At 33.5% G+C, this 16463-nt stretch overlaps 2 protein-coding genes across 4 annotated transcripts; both read left to right on the forward strand.

The window, feature by feature from the left end:
- The first annotated feature begins 705 nt into the window (after window positions 1-705).
- On the forward strand, window positions 706-1821 carry LOC132284421 (peptidyl-prolyl cis-trans isomerase FKBP17-2, chloroplastic). The gene is made up of 3 exons (XM_059786541.1): window positions 706-1124; window positions 1199-1243; window positions 1395-1821. The coding sequence occupies exons 1-3, from the start codon at window positions 763-765 to the stop codon at window positions 1747-1749; spliced, it is 762 nt and encodes a 253-aa protein (XP_059642524.1). The 5' UTR covers window positions 706-762; the 3' UTR covers window positions 1750-1821.
- Window positions 1822-4282: 2461 nt separating this feature from the next.
- LOC132283828 (uncharacterized) lies at window positions 4283-16305 on the forward strand. Of its 3 annotated transcripts, none has more exons than XM_059785853.1 (10): window positions 4283-4407; window positions 4529-4598; window positions 5301-5368; window positions 7675-7736; window positions 10448-10529; window positions 10659-10892; window positions 14437-14565; window positions 14646-14707; window positions 14797-14913; window positions 15927-16305. In XM_059785853.1, exons 1-10 carry the CDS (start codon window positions 4357-4359, stop codon window positions 15943-15945), a joined length of 894 nt encoding a protein of 297 aa, XP_059641836.1. In that variant the 5' UTR covers window positions 4283-4356; the 3' UTR covers window positions 15946-16305. The 3 variants fall into 3 exon arrangements, with proteins under 3 accessions (XP_059641836.1, XP_059641835.1, XP_059641837.1); XM_059785852.1 differs by having other exon boundaries at window positions 15947-16305; XM_059785854.1 differs by having other exon boundaries at window positions 15953-16305.
- The last annotated feature ends 158 nt before the right edge of the window (window positions 16306-16463 follow it).

The raw sequence follows: 16463 nt of genomic DNA on the forward strand, positions 1-16463 counted from the left end.
GGATTGGACTACCAAATGTGAGATGGTCCAAGATCATTTAATTATTTCTTAAAAAAAAAATAAAAATAAATAAACATGGAATGAAGTGGATTCAAGCATTGCCATTACTTAGTAATTTTTTAAATTGTATTTCCGCCATATATATATATATATATATATATAAGAGCAAGTGATTTTTATGATTTGTCGTCGTAATAATTGTTTTTCCAACATGATATGCTAGCTAGTTGGCTATTCTTAAATTGGTCCTTTCCAACTTCTTGCAACTTGTGTTTGTCAAATTTATATTCTCAACTACATCTTCTAAAACTGGTAAATGAGATGGATTGATGATTTTCTAGGCTTCTAGCGCAGGGCAGGATCTTGAAGATCTCCAAACATCTACTATTTTGCATAAACCTGGATGACATTAATCTCATGTCAGATGATTTGAGTAGCTGTTATCCTGGACAAAGTGAAATTCCAAAAATGTACCTGAGGCATGTTTGGCTGCAATGAAACCAATTTTACTTGAATAGATTTGGCATTCCAAAAATGAGTATGAAATCTGTATTATTTGTTACAGGTTAATGAGTTACACAGGTTTCCTTGCAGCCAAACACCCCTTATAATTGGCAATAGAAACTGAGAGAGAGGCCTACCACTGGAAATCCTATCATATATGAGGATAAGGTTGGGACCATTGTCTACTTATTCAGTGGACTCCAGATTTTTTTCCTTTTGTTGCAATCCAAATTTCCAGAGTAGGATTGTATCCTAAAAATGGCTACCTTCTTTGGCTCTCCACCATTTCTCTCTCACCCAATTACAAGAACTTACCACTTCTCTTCATCTTCACAGACACCTCCTCCTCAACCACCAGAACCACAATCTCCATTACCATCCCTAAGCACATCCTCCGCGGAACAACCATCACCGGTCTCAGTTAACGTGCAACGACAAAAGCCTCCTAGACCTGCCAATCCAACCACAACTGCTGATTCCACTGATTGGATAGCATCCAGCTTAACCAGGAGGTTTGGACTTGGCGCAGGCCTTGCATGGGCTGGCTTCCTAGCTGTTGGCGTGCTCTCTGAGCAAATAAAAACCCGCCTTGAAGTCTCCCAACAAGAAGCAAATACAAGGTATGTGCTCTAGAAACTTGTTCATTTGAGCTTCATATTAGTTTCAAAATGATAGTAATTGGCTTGTTTTGCAGAGATGTTGACAAGAAAGAAGAGGTGGTGTTGCCTAATGGGATAAGGTACATTTCTTGTTAGGATTGACCTTTCAAAGTACGACAATGTTATTCAAACCTAATAGTTTAGCCAAGATTTGGGATTCTCGGCTAAACTATTAGGTCTAAGAATCATTATCCTTCTCGTTCTTATCACAAATACATCTAAATTAATCAGGTACTACGAGATCAAAGTTGGCGGTGGTGCTTCTCCACGGCGTGGAGACTTGGTGGTGATTGATCTTAAGGGAAGTGTGGAAGGTAGCAAGGCTGCATTTGTTGATACATTCAGTGGTGAAAAGAAGCCATTGGCTCTTGTAATGGGGTCGAGGCCGTATTCAAAGGGAATGTGTGAAGGGATAGAATATGTTTTGAGGTCTATGAAGGCTGGTGGTAAGAGGAGAGTGATTGTTCCTTCTAATCTAGGGTTTGGAGAGAAGGGTGCTGATTTAGATACAGGGGTGCAGATCCCCCCATATGCCACACTTGAATACATTGTTGAGGTTGACAAAGTTTCAATTGCACCAGCTTGATTTTTTAATGTCTTTGTGCAGTTATGGGCAATGAACAAATATATAGAAACTGTATCTTCACATTGTCATGAATGTCTCTTTTCTTTATCTTGAATCATGAATATAATACCCAAGCAAAAGGAAGCGTAGTGTATATCCTCACATTTTCATGAATTGTGTCTTTTCTTTATATTGAATCATGAATATATATCCAAGCAAAACGAAATAAAGGTATTGTTTAATTTGTTTAGTTATTTGAAAATGGTTTTTAAAAAGAGCCAGAACTACTACTACACAAGTTTTCAAAGACCAGAAAAATTGTGTAGTATGATTTTTCATTTTGTAGTTTTTCATATTACAATCAATCAAGCGGATTCTACACAATTGTTTCCAAAAAAACAGAATTATTTTTTGAAAATTGTTTCCAAATATCATAATCTCACAAATGTTCTGATGCAAGCGAAGCTAATACACAATCATCAATAGAAGTTATAAGATCCTACATAATTCTATCTCGGAGCAAATACTTCTCTGATAGAGTGTTGTATGTTACCGTATTGAGACCTAAGTCACACAATCTTTCTCACGTTCCGAGCGCACTCTTGCTCTAATTTTTACTATTTGTAATTTAATTTTGTTACTTTCACGCTTTCATTCCTTAGGTTGAGACTCATTCCTTTGACTAACAAAGTTTCAACTTGTGTCTTAGTTGTAAGGTAAAGAAAATGGCCTTTGGATAAAATGGACTCTGCTTTCATTCCTCTATAATATATGCAAATGTACAAAAGTGACGTTGAAGATTTAAGGGATGTTCACCCGATAAAAAATATTAAAATTTAACAAAAATAATATATATATATATATATATATAATATAATTATTAATTTTCGACAAATTATTTTACATGCCCCGTCTAATTGACTCGATCTCAACCTCAAAATAAACATTTGCCAAAAACTTTCCATTTAATAATATAAAATCATTTTAATAAGAGGATGGGGCATACGCCGTGTGTATTTCTCCTTTCAATTATTTCACAAATTAGATGGCAATCGACCATCATGTATTTAAGCCTTTAGAACATATTTAAATGTAAAAAAAAAAAAAAAATTATTTTCTATTTTTTTAATTAATTAAATATTCACACACATCAACAAATGTTTATGTATGGGATTGAGCCGAGTTACCTTTCTTTTGGGCATGAGAAATCATCTCACTTGGGGCAGTAGAACGGTGTTGCTATTTATTTTGGCTAAAAAAAAAAGCTATATTATTTGTCAGTTTGATTTAAACAATGAGTGAAATCTACACATATATTCATGAAAATAAAGGGGAATATAATATAATTTAATGTTAATGGATTAGGCTTGTTGACTGGATTGGCAAGACTTCTCAACTCTCAAGGTACTAAAATGAATTAAATAAAAGGGTAAAACGTTAAAAAATAAAAAATAAAAAATAAAAACCCTCTTAAATTGTTGTCCTTTCGTAAATAATTCACCTGAAGTAAAGATTGTTTCTCTAAATTATTAATTTGTTGCAATTAAGAATAAGCATATCACAAATGATTATTTTACCCTTTCTTATTAAAATTGTCATTTCTTAGTAAATTATTTTTTTATTAAATTTTCTCTTATTCAAAAATTAATTATACCATTTACCTTAATTTTATAATTAGTATCAATTTATCATAAAAAATGAAAATAATAAATAGATTAGTAACTACCATTTTCTAAAATGATTAACTTATTATAATATTACTTATTATACTCACTTAAAAAAAAAAAAAAAAAAAAAATAGTGTAAAAAAATACCTTCTTTTTCATACAATATTTATGAAAAATTAATAAACTACGTAAAATATGCAATATATTCATGAAAAATTAAGAAATTACTTAAATTATTTCAATATTTTCTACTTATGATTTTTATTTAAATAATTGATTTCAAAATTAAAAGCCTTATGCAACTAAATGAATTATGGTCAAGAAAAATAGATTTTTTTTATTAAATTCGTATGATTTTTTTTAATAATTTATTTCAACAAGAAAAATAGATCAAGTGTAATTAAATAAGAAATTGTATTATAGTCATTTAATAAAAAATAGTCAAGGTAATATAGCATTTTGCAACTAAATGTAATAGTTCAAGAGTTTTATGCAAAAAAAAATTACTTGAGGGAGATTATTTGTAAATTTGGACATAGTCCAGAGATTATTTTTTTACTTTACCCTAATTAAAATGATTGATTAATTTTGTTTGATAGTAAAGTAATACTAGTAATTAGATAGGGTCTGTTTGGTCAAATTTTTTATTTTTAAAAAATAATAATAATCAGATAATTTTATAATTTTCAGTTATTTAAAAACATAAAATTATTCTAGAAAACTGAACTATACAGATAACCATCATTTTCTCTTTGAATTTCAATAAAATAAAATAAAATAAAATTATAAAGGCTTTTTCTTTTTCTTTTTCTTTTTCTTTTTCCTTTTCCCCTCTGGCATGGCTGTTCAATTCCCAACCACATGTACTGTGCAGTCAAGAAAGACTCTTCCTTATACACGGCATATGCATATGTATATATTAAGCCATTAGTCAAATGTATTCTTTCAGTTGTGAAAGATCATGGGAACCGTTATCGACTCCCATTTTTTAGCCCTCACAGCTATTGTCACTGTACTCCTCTTTCTTTCTCTTTATATATGTTTATATATATATATGTACACACACACATATACATACACATACATATACAATATGTAATTTGTGTAAATTTTTTGTCTTTTGGTTATTGCAGGTGTGTTATCAGTTGTTGTTCTTTGTAATCACAGCACTTCTCAAGTTCGATAAAGTCACTGACTTCGCAGGTATTATTGTCATTCGTTACTATTCTTCTGCTAATTTTTGTTTTTCTTTTTTTCCTTTTTTAATGGGTTTTTAACGAGTTCATATTTGGATAAAATTCAGTTAATCTTAACGTTTTTGGATGACGAGAAAATGTTGAAAAATGGATGAGAATTTTGATATTGGTGAATTTATTGTTTGACTATTAACCTTCACGCAACTTAACCTACTGCAATTTGGCTTACTTGTTTGGTCCAATTTCAAATTTTTAATTTTTTGACAATTAAACTGCGTAATTTGCAAGTTTCATAATTTTGTTTTGTTTTCTTCTTGTTATTTTTCTTTCCTACTAAATCAAAGCAACTGTTATTCCTACACTTTTGTGCGTTTGTTTGACAGAGCTTTAAAAAAAATCCTGGAAAAACTTGCCCACTAGCATTTTCCATGATAGCAAATGGAGTCTAGAAACAATTTTGCATTACTGTTTGCATGAATAAATGTTATTGCCATTTGACAAGTTCCAAGTAGTCAAATGGAGGGTTCTTGTGGCAAGTGAATTCAGTCATTGTCTTTATCTTAAACATTTTGAACTCATTCTGGTTCTTTGCCTTTTGAAATACTGTGATTTTGCGTTTTGCTTTCTTTCGTAATTCTTTTTTCCCCCTTCATTCCATGTTATTTATAATGTGATTATGTCCAGTAACTTTGGTTATCTTCTTTAACAGGAAGCACAAACTTTGTTATAATTGCTGTGTTGACCCTGGTTGTCAAAGGATCATGGCATTTTCGACAGGTAAGATTCTCTTTTTCAAGTGTAATGCAGCACTTATTTCTCGCACTTTCATATTCTGTTTTCCTTATTTTACCAAATTGAAAATGCATCAGACAACTATTTCTGTACATCGAGGAAGCCTCTTTGACATCTTTGAATATCAATAAATAGAAGTGAATTGGTGGTTGTTGTAATGCTTTCCAATCCGGTTATACAAGTACATAAATTCCATTCTGCACTCCTCATGTTCAATAAATGTTTTTTCCCCTGCTCGAAAGTCATATTCAGATACTTATAAGCACTTAAAACGTAATTGCCAACGAACCTTTTAGGAGTAAAGTTCCTTGGAGAGGATATGCATTCTTGTAAGAGAGGCCAGTTTGTATTGCCAACGATAGTGGTAATTGCAGTGATCACATTAAATCAGTTCATTACACTGTATTTGCCTAAGTGGGGTGTAGAGAGGGGAGGCTAGAGACTACCTAATCTCTAGCATTATTTTGCGCAAAATTGCCACATCTGCTCAGCTGAATGCTGATTGTCTTAAAATGGTATATATTCCCTAAACCACATATTTTAGGATTCATGTGTTTTTGGTCATATTAACTTTTTTTTTTAAATATAATTATAAATGTAGTAGCAAGTGAATCTGGCTCAAAGATTTGTTCCCAAAAAGCTATTGGTCATGAATGCCAAGATAGATTGATTAATCAATCTATTAATCTACTGGAGCATAAAGGATATTCCAATTTTTATAAATGGTGGGTGCATGATGCCATATCATGGATGGCATCGAAATAGGAGGTATGGGTACACAATCCCCCATAATATGTAACATTGAAACATGGGCAGCCCTTTTGTGCATGTTTAAATGATTCTACATGGCATCACAAGTAAGCCTTGAAGTTTGCCAAGATTCTCTCGAGCTTGAACCTCGAGGTTCAGTAGCTCCTTTTTCCAAATAAACCTCTAGGAAGTATTTAAGATCTTGAGAAAATCCTCCACATATAAACCTTGAGGGAGTATTGAAGTCATCAAAGAGCTCCTCTCAAAGAGCTTGAGGAGTTTCTATCTATGCATGAAGCTCAGATACAGTAAAGATTTTGAGAACTCCATTCCATAGATAAATCTCGAGAGAGTATTAAAAATAACAATTTGGCAATTCACTAATCCTCCGTCATTACACAAAGGCCATTAATCTGCATTTAACCCAGAACAACAACTAAGCTGATCACAATTAAGATATTTATACTCGTCTCCATTACCTTTTCCTTCTAGCCTATAAGAAGCTCGAGGAATTGGACACTCAGTGCCATCTGTCTTCTCTTTAGAGTTTGCTTAGGTTCCCAGTTCCCACCCAGGTTTACCCACTCTTGATCTGTCATAGTGCAAGTAACTCTCCTTTTCAAGTGAAAAGTTGAGGGTTCATCTTCATAAAGGATCATTATGTGTGCTTACGTGTTTCTTACTTACTAACAAAACACGAGTAAAAAAAAATTGTATTGTTGTTATTTTCTTATGAATAATCTATTAGATGAAAACTTTATTCTCTTTAATATTCCTCTTTAGGATTCCTTTTCTACCACAATCTTGAGCATCTCTCTTTACAGATTTTGTATTTGCTTTTCACTTCTCAAAATGAGATTATCATTCCCTACTTTCACTTGGGATAAAGCCAAGGATGTGATGATGATTCCCTCTAAATCTCTCATTCTCAGGGCTATGCTCTCAGATTTTTTTGTTTGTCTCTGACTTTTCCTTTCCCAATGGAAACGACTTTTCTGTCAAAAATCTGGATTAATCTGTTCTCAAACTGTTCTTTTATTCAGCTACAAACAAAATTTGTAGTCCTTTAAATATGGATGACAATTATTTTTATGCAAATGAAAAAGGCCATATTGTCTTTTTAATTGTTTTAATAGGCCTTTGATTTTTCTACTTCGAACTTCTTTTGAATGATTTTTTCCTTGCTAATTCAAGGTAAAAATAGCTCCAAGTAGGTTTCTACTTTTGTTTACTGGCTTCCAGGAGTTCATTTACTATGCACTAATGATATTTTCTCCTGCTTTTCTTTCTTAATAAAAAAATATTAAGGGTCTTCTTTTGTCACTGATGTTCATTTATAATTTTAAATGCTGGACTAACTCTACACGACAACACATTTGAATTGATAAAGGTTAAAAACTGAGTTGTTGCGTCATATAATTGAAAAAATGTACCTGCTTGACTTTGTTACATTATATGATTGTAAAACTTGTACCTGCTCGAGTTGAGCATATTGTTGGAGTTATAGTCCCATATTTGATATTGCAATACTATATTTTCAGGTTGTTTTGACCTTGCTTGTAGTAGTATGGGGCTTTCGGCTGGGATTTTTTCTATTGCTGAGGTATGATTGAAAAATGATGGGGAATTTTGTCTTTTGGCATTTTGAATGTAAAATTTTCATATATTGTACTTTATTGGTAAGAAGTGTATTTATAACATGATATGGATCAAGTCATATTTGATTAGCAGAGCCTGAATGAACACACTTTATAAAGTGAGGTTGTGGGACATTTAACGAATGACATTCTCTTAACGAAATACTACTCCTCCAAAGAAACCCTTACATCCTGACTACTTTGGCTGGCTTTGAATTTTCTTTTCACTGCTCAGCTGTATCAACGACCTCACATCTTTTTCCTCTGCATCAACCACATTTTTTTAACTCTTCTTGTCCTTGCAGTGGCCTAAAACCTGAATGGAATTGCTCCCCCCTTGTTGGTGAACCCATTGATCTTGGTGACTTTAGCCATATTATCTACTGCAACTCTTCATATCTCTTTCCATACAAGGGCGCTGCACTCCAACCACCCGTGATATCTCATTTTACTCATATTTTATTTATAATGCACTCATTCACTCAATGTTCTCATTGAAACCTGCTTGTTTTATTCATGTCATTTTAGTTGCAATTTTGATTTGGCCTGTGATAAATCATAAATGAGGAAAATAAGAAGGAAGAAAATATAGAAACATAGAGAGATAAGAGAGTCTGATAATCCATGCAGCTTTTGAAACCCTAATGTGCTACTATATATGAAGTCCACGTATTCCGCTAATGCTGCTATACGGTTGGTCTTATTTTCGAGCGGTGATATGCAATTTGCTATTACATTAATGATTCATGATGGTATTCTGCTTCTTATCCTACAGCCCGATATCCTGCATAGGTAATTTTCTTAATCCTGACCAACGGGTCAGTGGTCCAGCGGTACCAAGCCCTTACTTCTCAAAGAGAGGTCAAGGGTTCAAGCCTTAGTGGAGGCATGGGTGTGTGAGTACCCAACTAAGACGGGAAAAAAAAAAAAATCTTAATCCTGCTCTTTTTTTCGGACTGAAGAATCAGCAGCCAAAAAGTACAATCTTGTAAAATGTTTTTAGGATCATTTCCAACTACAGAATCATTAATTTTGAGCAACATATTAGAAGTAACGTAAGTAGGCTCATATTTGAAAAGGAACATATATCAATTATATTGATAATAGATTACATATAATCATATTAAATTGTATGTGAAAACTATGAGTTAAGTTTGTGGGTGTCACATCAAGTACTCCATTAGAAAAGCTTGACCTCATATCATGTAGTAATTTTGCATATTGCAACTCAATGAGATTGCACTGTAGAGTTTTGCCCATTAGAATAACCTATGATGACTGAATTGTTTTAACTTCAAAGTTAGCTGTCATTCTGTATCTTGCAAATTAAACTAGCATATAACTGTAGATATATTTTAAGAAAACGAATAAAAGACAAAGTATTAGTATCATTTTGTAAAATGATAGGTATATCGTTATTTCAGTGGAATTAATGGTAGTGATACTTGACCGAAACTATTTTCAGCAACAGATGGCTTATAAAGCTATAGAGCTAAAGGATTCTATAGCGACTTTTCAGATGGACAGGCAATCTGTGCACATGCATGGAAGTAGTTGAAAAATGCAATTCTATTGTGGATTTAAAGATGTTACTGCTTTGTAAGAATTCTAGCAGATTTAGTTGGATTTTCTTTTTCTTTTCTTTTTTTTTTTTTTCTTTTTATTTGTTGGCTGGAATTTATCATATTGTGAAGTTTGTTTTTCTTTATTAAACTTTCTCTTTTTGGGTACTTTAATATTGTTCCTTTTGACATTTGCTTGCTACTGGTTTGATCTATAGATGACTTTAAAGAATATAATTTGATGCAATGTATGTATATCTCGTTATCAGGTTCTTCTCTTTTTATCCTTAAAATGCTATTGCAATGAAAACAAGTGTTTTTATGTGCCAATGATTGCTTTATTGGCATACTTGATTTATTTTATTTTAACCACTTTTATCTTCTACAATCCCTCTTCTATGTTGGTCTACATACTACATGTAGATAGGAAATATTGTGCCCAACAATTAATAGTGAAAATTGAAATAAATAGATTTATCGTTGTCAATAAATATGACTAATCTCTGATATTGAGACATGAGGACTAGTTTATGTTGTCTATATGTATTTATTTGAAATGAGTGTTAAAGTAAAAAAAATCATTTTATATCCAAGTTTTTCCTAATTATTCAAACATAATTATATGTGTGTATTTAGCTTCAAATTATTTTATTTCTTTCCAAAATACTCTATTTTTGGGTTTTAAATCTGTAAGCTGCAATGAGTTCTCTTGATGCGCACTTCAGAAAGCTGCAATGAGTTCTCTTGTTGCGCATTTCAGAAGAAGTTTAATACACAAAAAGACAGAATCTTTTTTAAAATTTAAAAACTACTCCTTTCTGCTGCCTAGCTGTTTCGTCCTCATGGTTGCCATGTCAATATCTGCATCCTTATGTCACCAGAACAGTTGTGCTATTCTGGGCTTTTAGTTGTTTATTCTTATATCCAGAAAGAAGAATGCTTAAGCTTAAATGTATACCTTATTCCAGTGACGTGCATTGTCATTGTCATCATCATCGGAACATGAAAGATTGCTTTGACGTTACTCTTATGGAACATGAAAGAATACTTCTTATAAAATATTGCTTGGAGATTACTCCCAGTCATGGTGTTTGATTTTGTAATGTTATTATCAGGATTTTGCAATGGGGAGAAGATCGACGCTTTGATGAAATGCGTAGTAACTTGGGCAAATTGGCAATTTTTTGGATATTTCAGGTTTTTAAGCTTCTCTCTGAAGCATAGAGTACAATGTAGATGTGTCTTGGTGGTTCTTGCAAGTTATAAGTACATGCTAAAAATTATTATACTCAGTTCTATAATCAATCAATTCTAAATCTATGGCAGGCTGTCTGGGTGTGGACTGTGAGTTTACCCGTCACAATTGTTAATGCAAGTGATAGAGATCCTTCTCTTCAAGCTGTGGACATAATTGGGTGGATTATGTGGTCAATAGGTGTTATTGTTGAAGCTATAGCTGATCAACAAAAACTAGCATTCAAAAACTCCGCAGTAAATAGAGGGAAGTGGTGCAATGTTGGACTTTGGAAATACTCTCGTCATCCAAACTATTTCGGTGAGGTTAGTAATGCTTTTTCTCTCTTTGGAACCAATGCTGCATAGTTTCTCATCAATTGCAACCAGTCATGTGTAACAGCCTTTGCAACAAAACTAAGACTGTTATTGTCTTATTATATAAGTATCATTTGTAGGGGTGTCAATTCATATGTGTGTCATGTCAGGACATGGGTATCCTGTTATATGGGTCGACACAAACACGACACGATTAATCGATTATTACACAGGTAACACGACACAACACGCTTAACCCGTTTAATAAATGGGTGAAGATTTGACACGACACGACAACACACGTTTAAGCCATTGACACAAACACAACACGTTTATCCAACATGGTTAGCTAAACGGGTCATTTTTGACTCGACACGTTTAGTTAAATGGGTTAATCATGTTATAAACGGGCAAATAAAAACAGGGCACGTTTAATAACCGTGTCAATTCGGGTCGACACGATTACGACCTGAACACGATTAAGTCAAAAACCCAAACCCACTTATCTAGGCCTATAAACAAGCCGAGCCGTTTGCGAACTGCTCGGGCTTAGCTCGTGAATTACTCAGTTCGAGCTCGATTCATTTATAAATGAACCGAGCTCGAGCCGAATTATGAGGCTCGATTTATAAACGAGTCGAGCCTGAACATTAGTATGCTCGACTCGTTTGTTCATGAACCGTTCACGAACTGAGCTCGATATGGCGTTCGCGAACATACTCGATTATAATATATATATATACACACACACACACACACGCATACCCAATTATAATATATACAAAAATTGGGGTCAGATTGTAATTGTATGTATTACATTTATATGTAGATATATATTTATATTGGGGTCATATTGTTATTGTATATAGAGTTTGTGGTTATTATGCAAATAAGCCTTTCTTGTCCTTGTATATAAAGACTTTTATGTTTAGGGTTAAAGGAAATTGCGCCTCCAATCTCCATCTCGATCTGTTCTCTCTCAGACTTTCTCCATCTATATCTGTTCTCTCTCAGACTCTCTCCATCATTGACCACCAACAATCCGCAACCACCAACGATCCCCAACCATCAACGACGGTGTCCGGGATCTCACTCCCTCATCTACCCTCTCTTTTACCTCCGGCATCCCTTCCATCTACCACCAGTAGCTTCACCGCCTTCATCCATCACCACTCAACCCTCCTCTCTCCTCTTCTCTCCCTCCTTACACACACACACACACACACACACACACGATATATATATCTCTTACAGACGAAAGCTAAGTATTGTTGAGACAAGATCGATGCGAAGTGCGGTGCTGATGTCTAGGGCTCTTACCTTTTTCTCCTTCAACTCCTTACCGAAAACCCCCAATTTCCTTGTTCTTACTTTCTTTTGGGACCTCAAATTTTATAACAAACTTTTTGGGATCTCAGATTTTGATGTCTAGGGTTCTTGATGTGTTCTTGTATGTGTGTTTTGTGCGTTTCATATATATATATATAAACGAATTTCGAGCCGAGCTCAAGTATTTGGCGAACACAGTTGAGCCGAGTTCAAACAATGAAGCCGAGGCTCGATTTGAGTTCAAGTCAAGCTCGAACACTCCTGCTGTAGATCGAGCCGAGCTCAAACAGCCCACTACTCGGCTTGGCTCGGCTCGATTTCAGCCCTACACTTATCCCGTGTCATGTCAAATATTGCCACCCCTATTTGTGATTTACCATTTCAAATAATACTAGTGCATGTATGGTCATTGATGGACACTACTGCACCCTAGTTTTGTACATACGTACGTCACCACGTTGTATTTAAATTCCTCATCTCACAAAAGAACCTAACATGACCTTGGAATATTTTTACGGATTAAAATGGCTCAGCTGGAAATATTGTTGACATCATATTCTTGTATGTTAAGAGGGATGGATTTCCCTTTTTGTTTCCAGCAGAAGGGAAATGATACTGTTCATCACATGTGTTAACAATTTCTTTCATGAAGTGAGTTCCATTTTTTCACTGGGTCCAGGATTGAAGCTTGTCATGCATTTCTAGTCATCTCATTTTTCTAAAAACAAAAAATCTTCTATAAGTAATAAACAATTTACAAATATGAATTACCCTGACCTCCCCTGAAGTTTCAACTTTTCACTCATAAATTAAACATTTTTCAAATCTGCAGTCAACCTCCCTTGAGATTTTTTGAACAAAATAACAGATTCCCTCCTGGTTGCTAAGTGGCCATTAGAACCATCAGCTTTATTACACTGATGTCAAAATTGCCCGTAGATACACTAAACTGATAATATTAACCTTTACTTATTTGTTATTACTGATATGCTCATATTAATATGACAAAAATACCCTTATTTATTACACATAATCTAGTTACGGTTTTGATTCAATTCTATTAAGAATTTTAAAATATGTATGTTCCATATATATATATTTTTTGATAAGTAAAATATGTATGTTCCATGTATATCTATATATCCCACTAAATATATAATTGAGGATTTTTATATATATTATATCTGTGTAATACATAGAGGCAACAAACCCTCCACCAGCCGCTGCCACCTCCACCTCTATTTGATAAATATATAATTGGGGATTATTACATATATATAATTTTACACATAACATATAAAGGCAGCAGACCATCTACCAACCGCCACCGTCTTCATCTCCACCTCCACCTCCACGTCCATCGCCACCACCACTCGTTACCTCCACCTTTGTTGCATTTTGTATCTCGAATGAACTAGGTACCATCAAGCAAAGTCACAGTGTAATGAATTGTAAATTCAACACCAATCCATTAACACAAATGCCCTCAACATCTTCATCTCATAATCATTTGGGAAAATGATTGAAGAGGTCAAGCCTTCTTTACACAGAGAGAGAGAGAGATTAAACTTTAGATTTTCCAAATTAAATCTATATTTAATTTTGATATTATTAAATATATATTTTAATTTCGAACTATATGTATTATAGGACTATTAAATATTAAAGGGAAATGAGAGGATACCGATGTTTTAGATGGGTTTGAAAGATATCTTTTAATATTAGTTGAGGATCAAATTTGTCCATTCAAAACATTTTGATTAAGTCAGCAAAACATCAGTTATTGTGGTGTTTATTGTGAGGATAAAATGATTAATATGTAGTAACCATTTTCACTCAGAAATGGCCCTAATGCTGATAGGGGTGGTCAGAATGATATCACACAAAGTTTAATCTATGGGTGAAAAGGCCAAACCTGAGGAGAGGTCAAGGTAATTCCCCCTCAAAATAACTATTAGATACCTCATTAACATTACAATGATCATGCATCACCTGATACATTTTGACTCAGAAATGGCCCTAATGCTGATAGGGTTGGTCAGAATGATATCACACAAACTTTAATCTATGGATGAAAAGGCCAAACCTGAGGAGAGGTCGAGGTAATTCACCCTCAAAAGAACTATTAGATACCTTATTAACATTACAATGATCATGCATCACCTGATACATTTGTGTCACTTCCCTTGATTTCATTTTTTGTCTTGTGATTTTTTGTGTTTAGATTTTCCTTTGGTGGGGTGTCTTTGTGGCTTCCACACCTGTGCTGGAAGGTGCTGAATGGCTTGTTATATTTGGGCCATTGTTCCTTACATTGTTGCTTCTTTTTGTCAGTGGCATACCTATGCTTGAGGTTTGTGATTCTTTGCTTTTGGTTTAATTGAAATACTATACCTTCTGTGAATGAGCTCATGTTTTAAACATGAAAAACAGGTGTCAGCAGATAAAAAGTTCGGCAATGTGGATGGATACAGGCTGTACAAAAGAAATACCAGGTTTGTTGATTTTTTCTTTTATTGATTCTTTTATCATCATAAATGTAATTTGGAAGAGAAACTGATGGAAGCAACATTAACTGTTCCAGCCCTCTGATACTGCTGCCGCCTGTCTTATATGGGAACTTACCCTCATGGTTCAAAACAGCTTTCCTGTTTGAGTTTCCTTTCTACAGTCGAAATCTTCCTCAAGAAGGCCCAAACTGGTAAAGACTATAAAACTGCAATGCAGAGTTGGTGTTCTTCTGATTTCTGCATAATAATTTTGCAAGGAAATATATCATTTGGTTGTTAAAATTTCTTTTGAAGCATAATTTTCTCGGGGGTAAACATTTATATTAACTGCAGTAATCCCTCATTTTTTGTTTTTTTATTTATCTAAATATATAATATGGTAAAATATATATATATATATATATATATATATATATATATATAAAATTTCTGCAATATCTAGCCGTTCCATTTTTTAAATCACTGTTAAAAATGTCACATTAGGAATTTTTTGCTCAAAAAAGTTCCTTAGTAAATTAACTACCATTGCTGATAAAATTAGAAATCATTACTAAAATGCTAAACTACATATAATTAGTGACATTTAAAGATGTCACTGCATCATCAAAGTGCAATTCTATTTTCTACCACTAATTACACTTCTTTCGCTGAATTTCTAAGTCACAGCTAAACATGTATTGTAGAGAAAAGTAACTTGTGCTAACTATTTCTCGTTAGAAGACCTTGTGTTCCACTTTTACTAGCTCAAATATGTGCTATGAATACTTGAGAAGTCATCAACACAACGGTCATTTACATTTTTAACATTATATATCTTTAATAATGCTAACGTGCATCACATAATTATCAGTTTATTTTTTGTCCTGATAAATAACTCACACACCCACTTTGCCCTATGGAATCTTGAACCCTCAGCCTTCCACTTTGGGAGATAGAGGGGATACCATTGGGCTACAATCCTTGGTTCATTGTTTTTTAGTACACTGTAGACACTTCTTGATAATTTTGGCATTTTATGGTTTGATTACAAATGTTGAATTCAATCCGTTTTGAAGCTTACCACTTATTTTGATGTAGATTTGTTACATTTAGTGATGTTATCTAATGTTTAAATTTGTGAATAGATGCTAGAGAATCAAGTTACTCTTTCATAATTTTTTCTACATTTCACTGATGCTCCCTGCTGATTTATTTATGTTAAAAGTGATTTACTGTCTGTGTAAGGTGTAGAACAAGTTCCAATGAGAGTTGCAGTGGATTGAAGATGGGTTAGCCACAGAGGATGCTAGTGATATGATATTGTAATGATTTATTAATGTGTCTTCGGCTCAAATATGTTACTTATGAACCAATGTCATGTGAATTCAATATTAACCATGAGGACCCTATCTGTGGGGCTTTCTCGTGGGGCACTAAAGTTTAGTCCCAAGGCAGTTGGTGTGTCAGAAATTGACCTGAATTTGAATGCATTGATCATGTTATTTTTTTTTTTCAAAAGCCCCAAGGCTTGACCATTCATCATTTATGCTTTGACCTCGAATACATGAAAGGAATTATATGATTTGTTGTTTGCTAAAGAATAACCCTAAAAATTTTGCCCCAATTATGAAAGATTCGGCATATTTGTTATTTAAGGATATATATGTAAGGGGCATGAGCCATGACTACTTTTATTTATTGGTTATGTAAATTTTCTCACTTTAGAAGACAAAAATTGCTTTAGTTACTGAAATAGAAGCAA

This window comes from Cornus florida, unplaced genomic scaffold (assembly GCF_030987335.1).
Source record: "Cornus florida cultivar Cherokee Brave unplaced genomic scaffold, ASM3098733v1 CherokeeBrave_3.0.0_Hap2_Chr11, whole genome shotgun sequence".
NCBI classification, from domain to species: Eukaryota; Viridiplantae; Streptophyta; class Magnoliopsida; order Cornales; family Cornaceae; genus Cornus; species Cornus florida.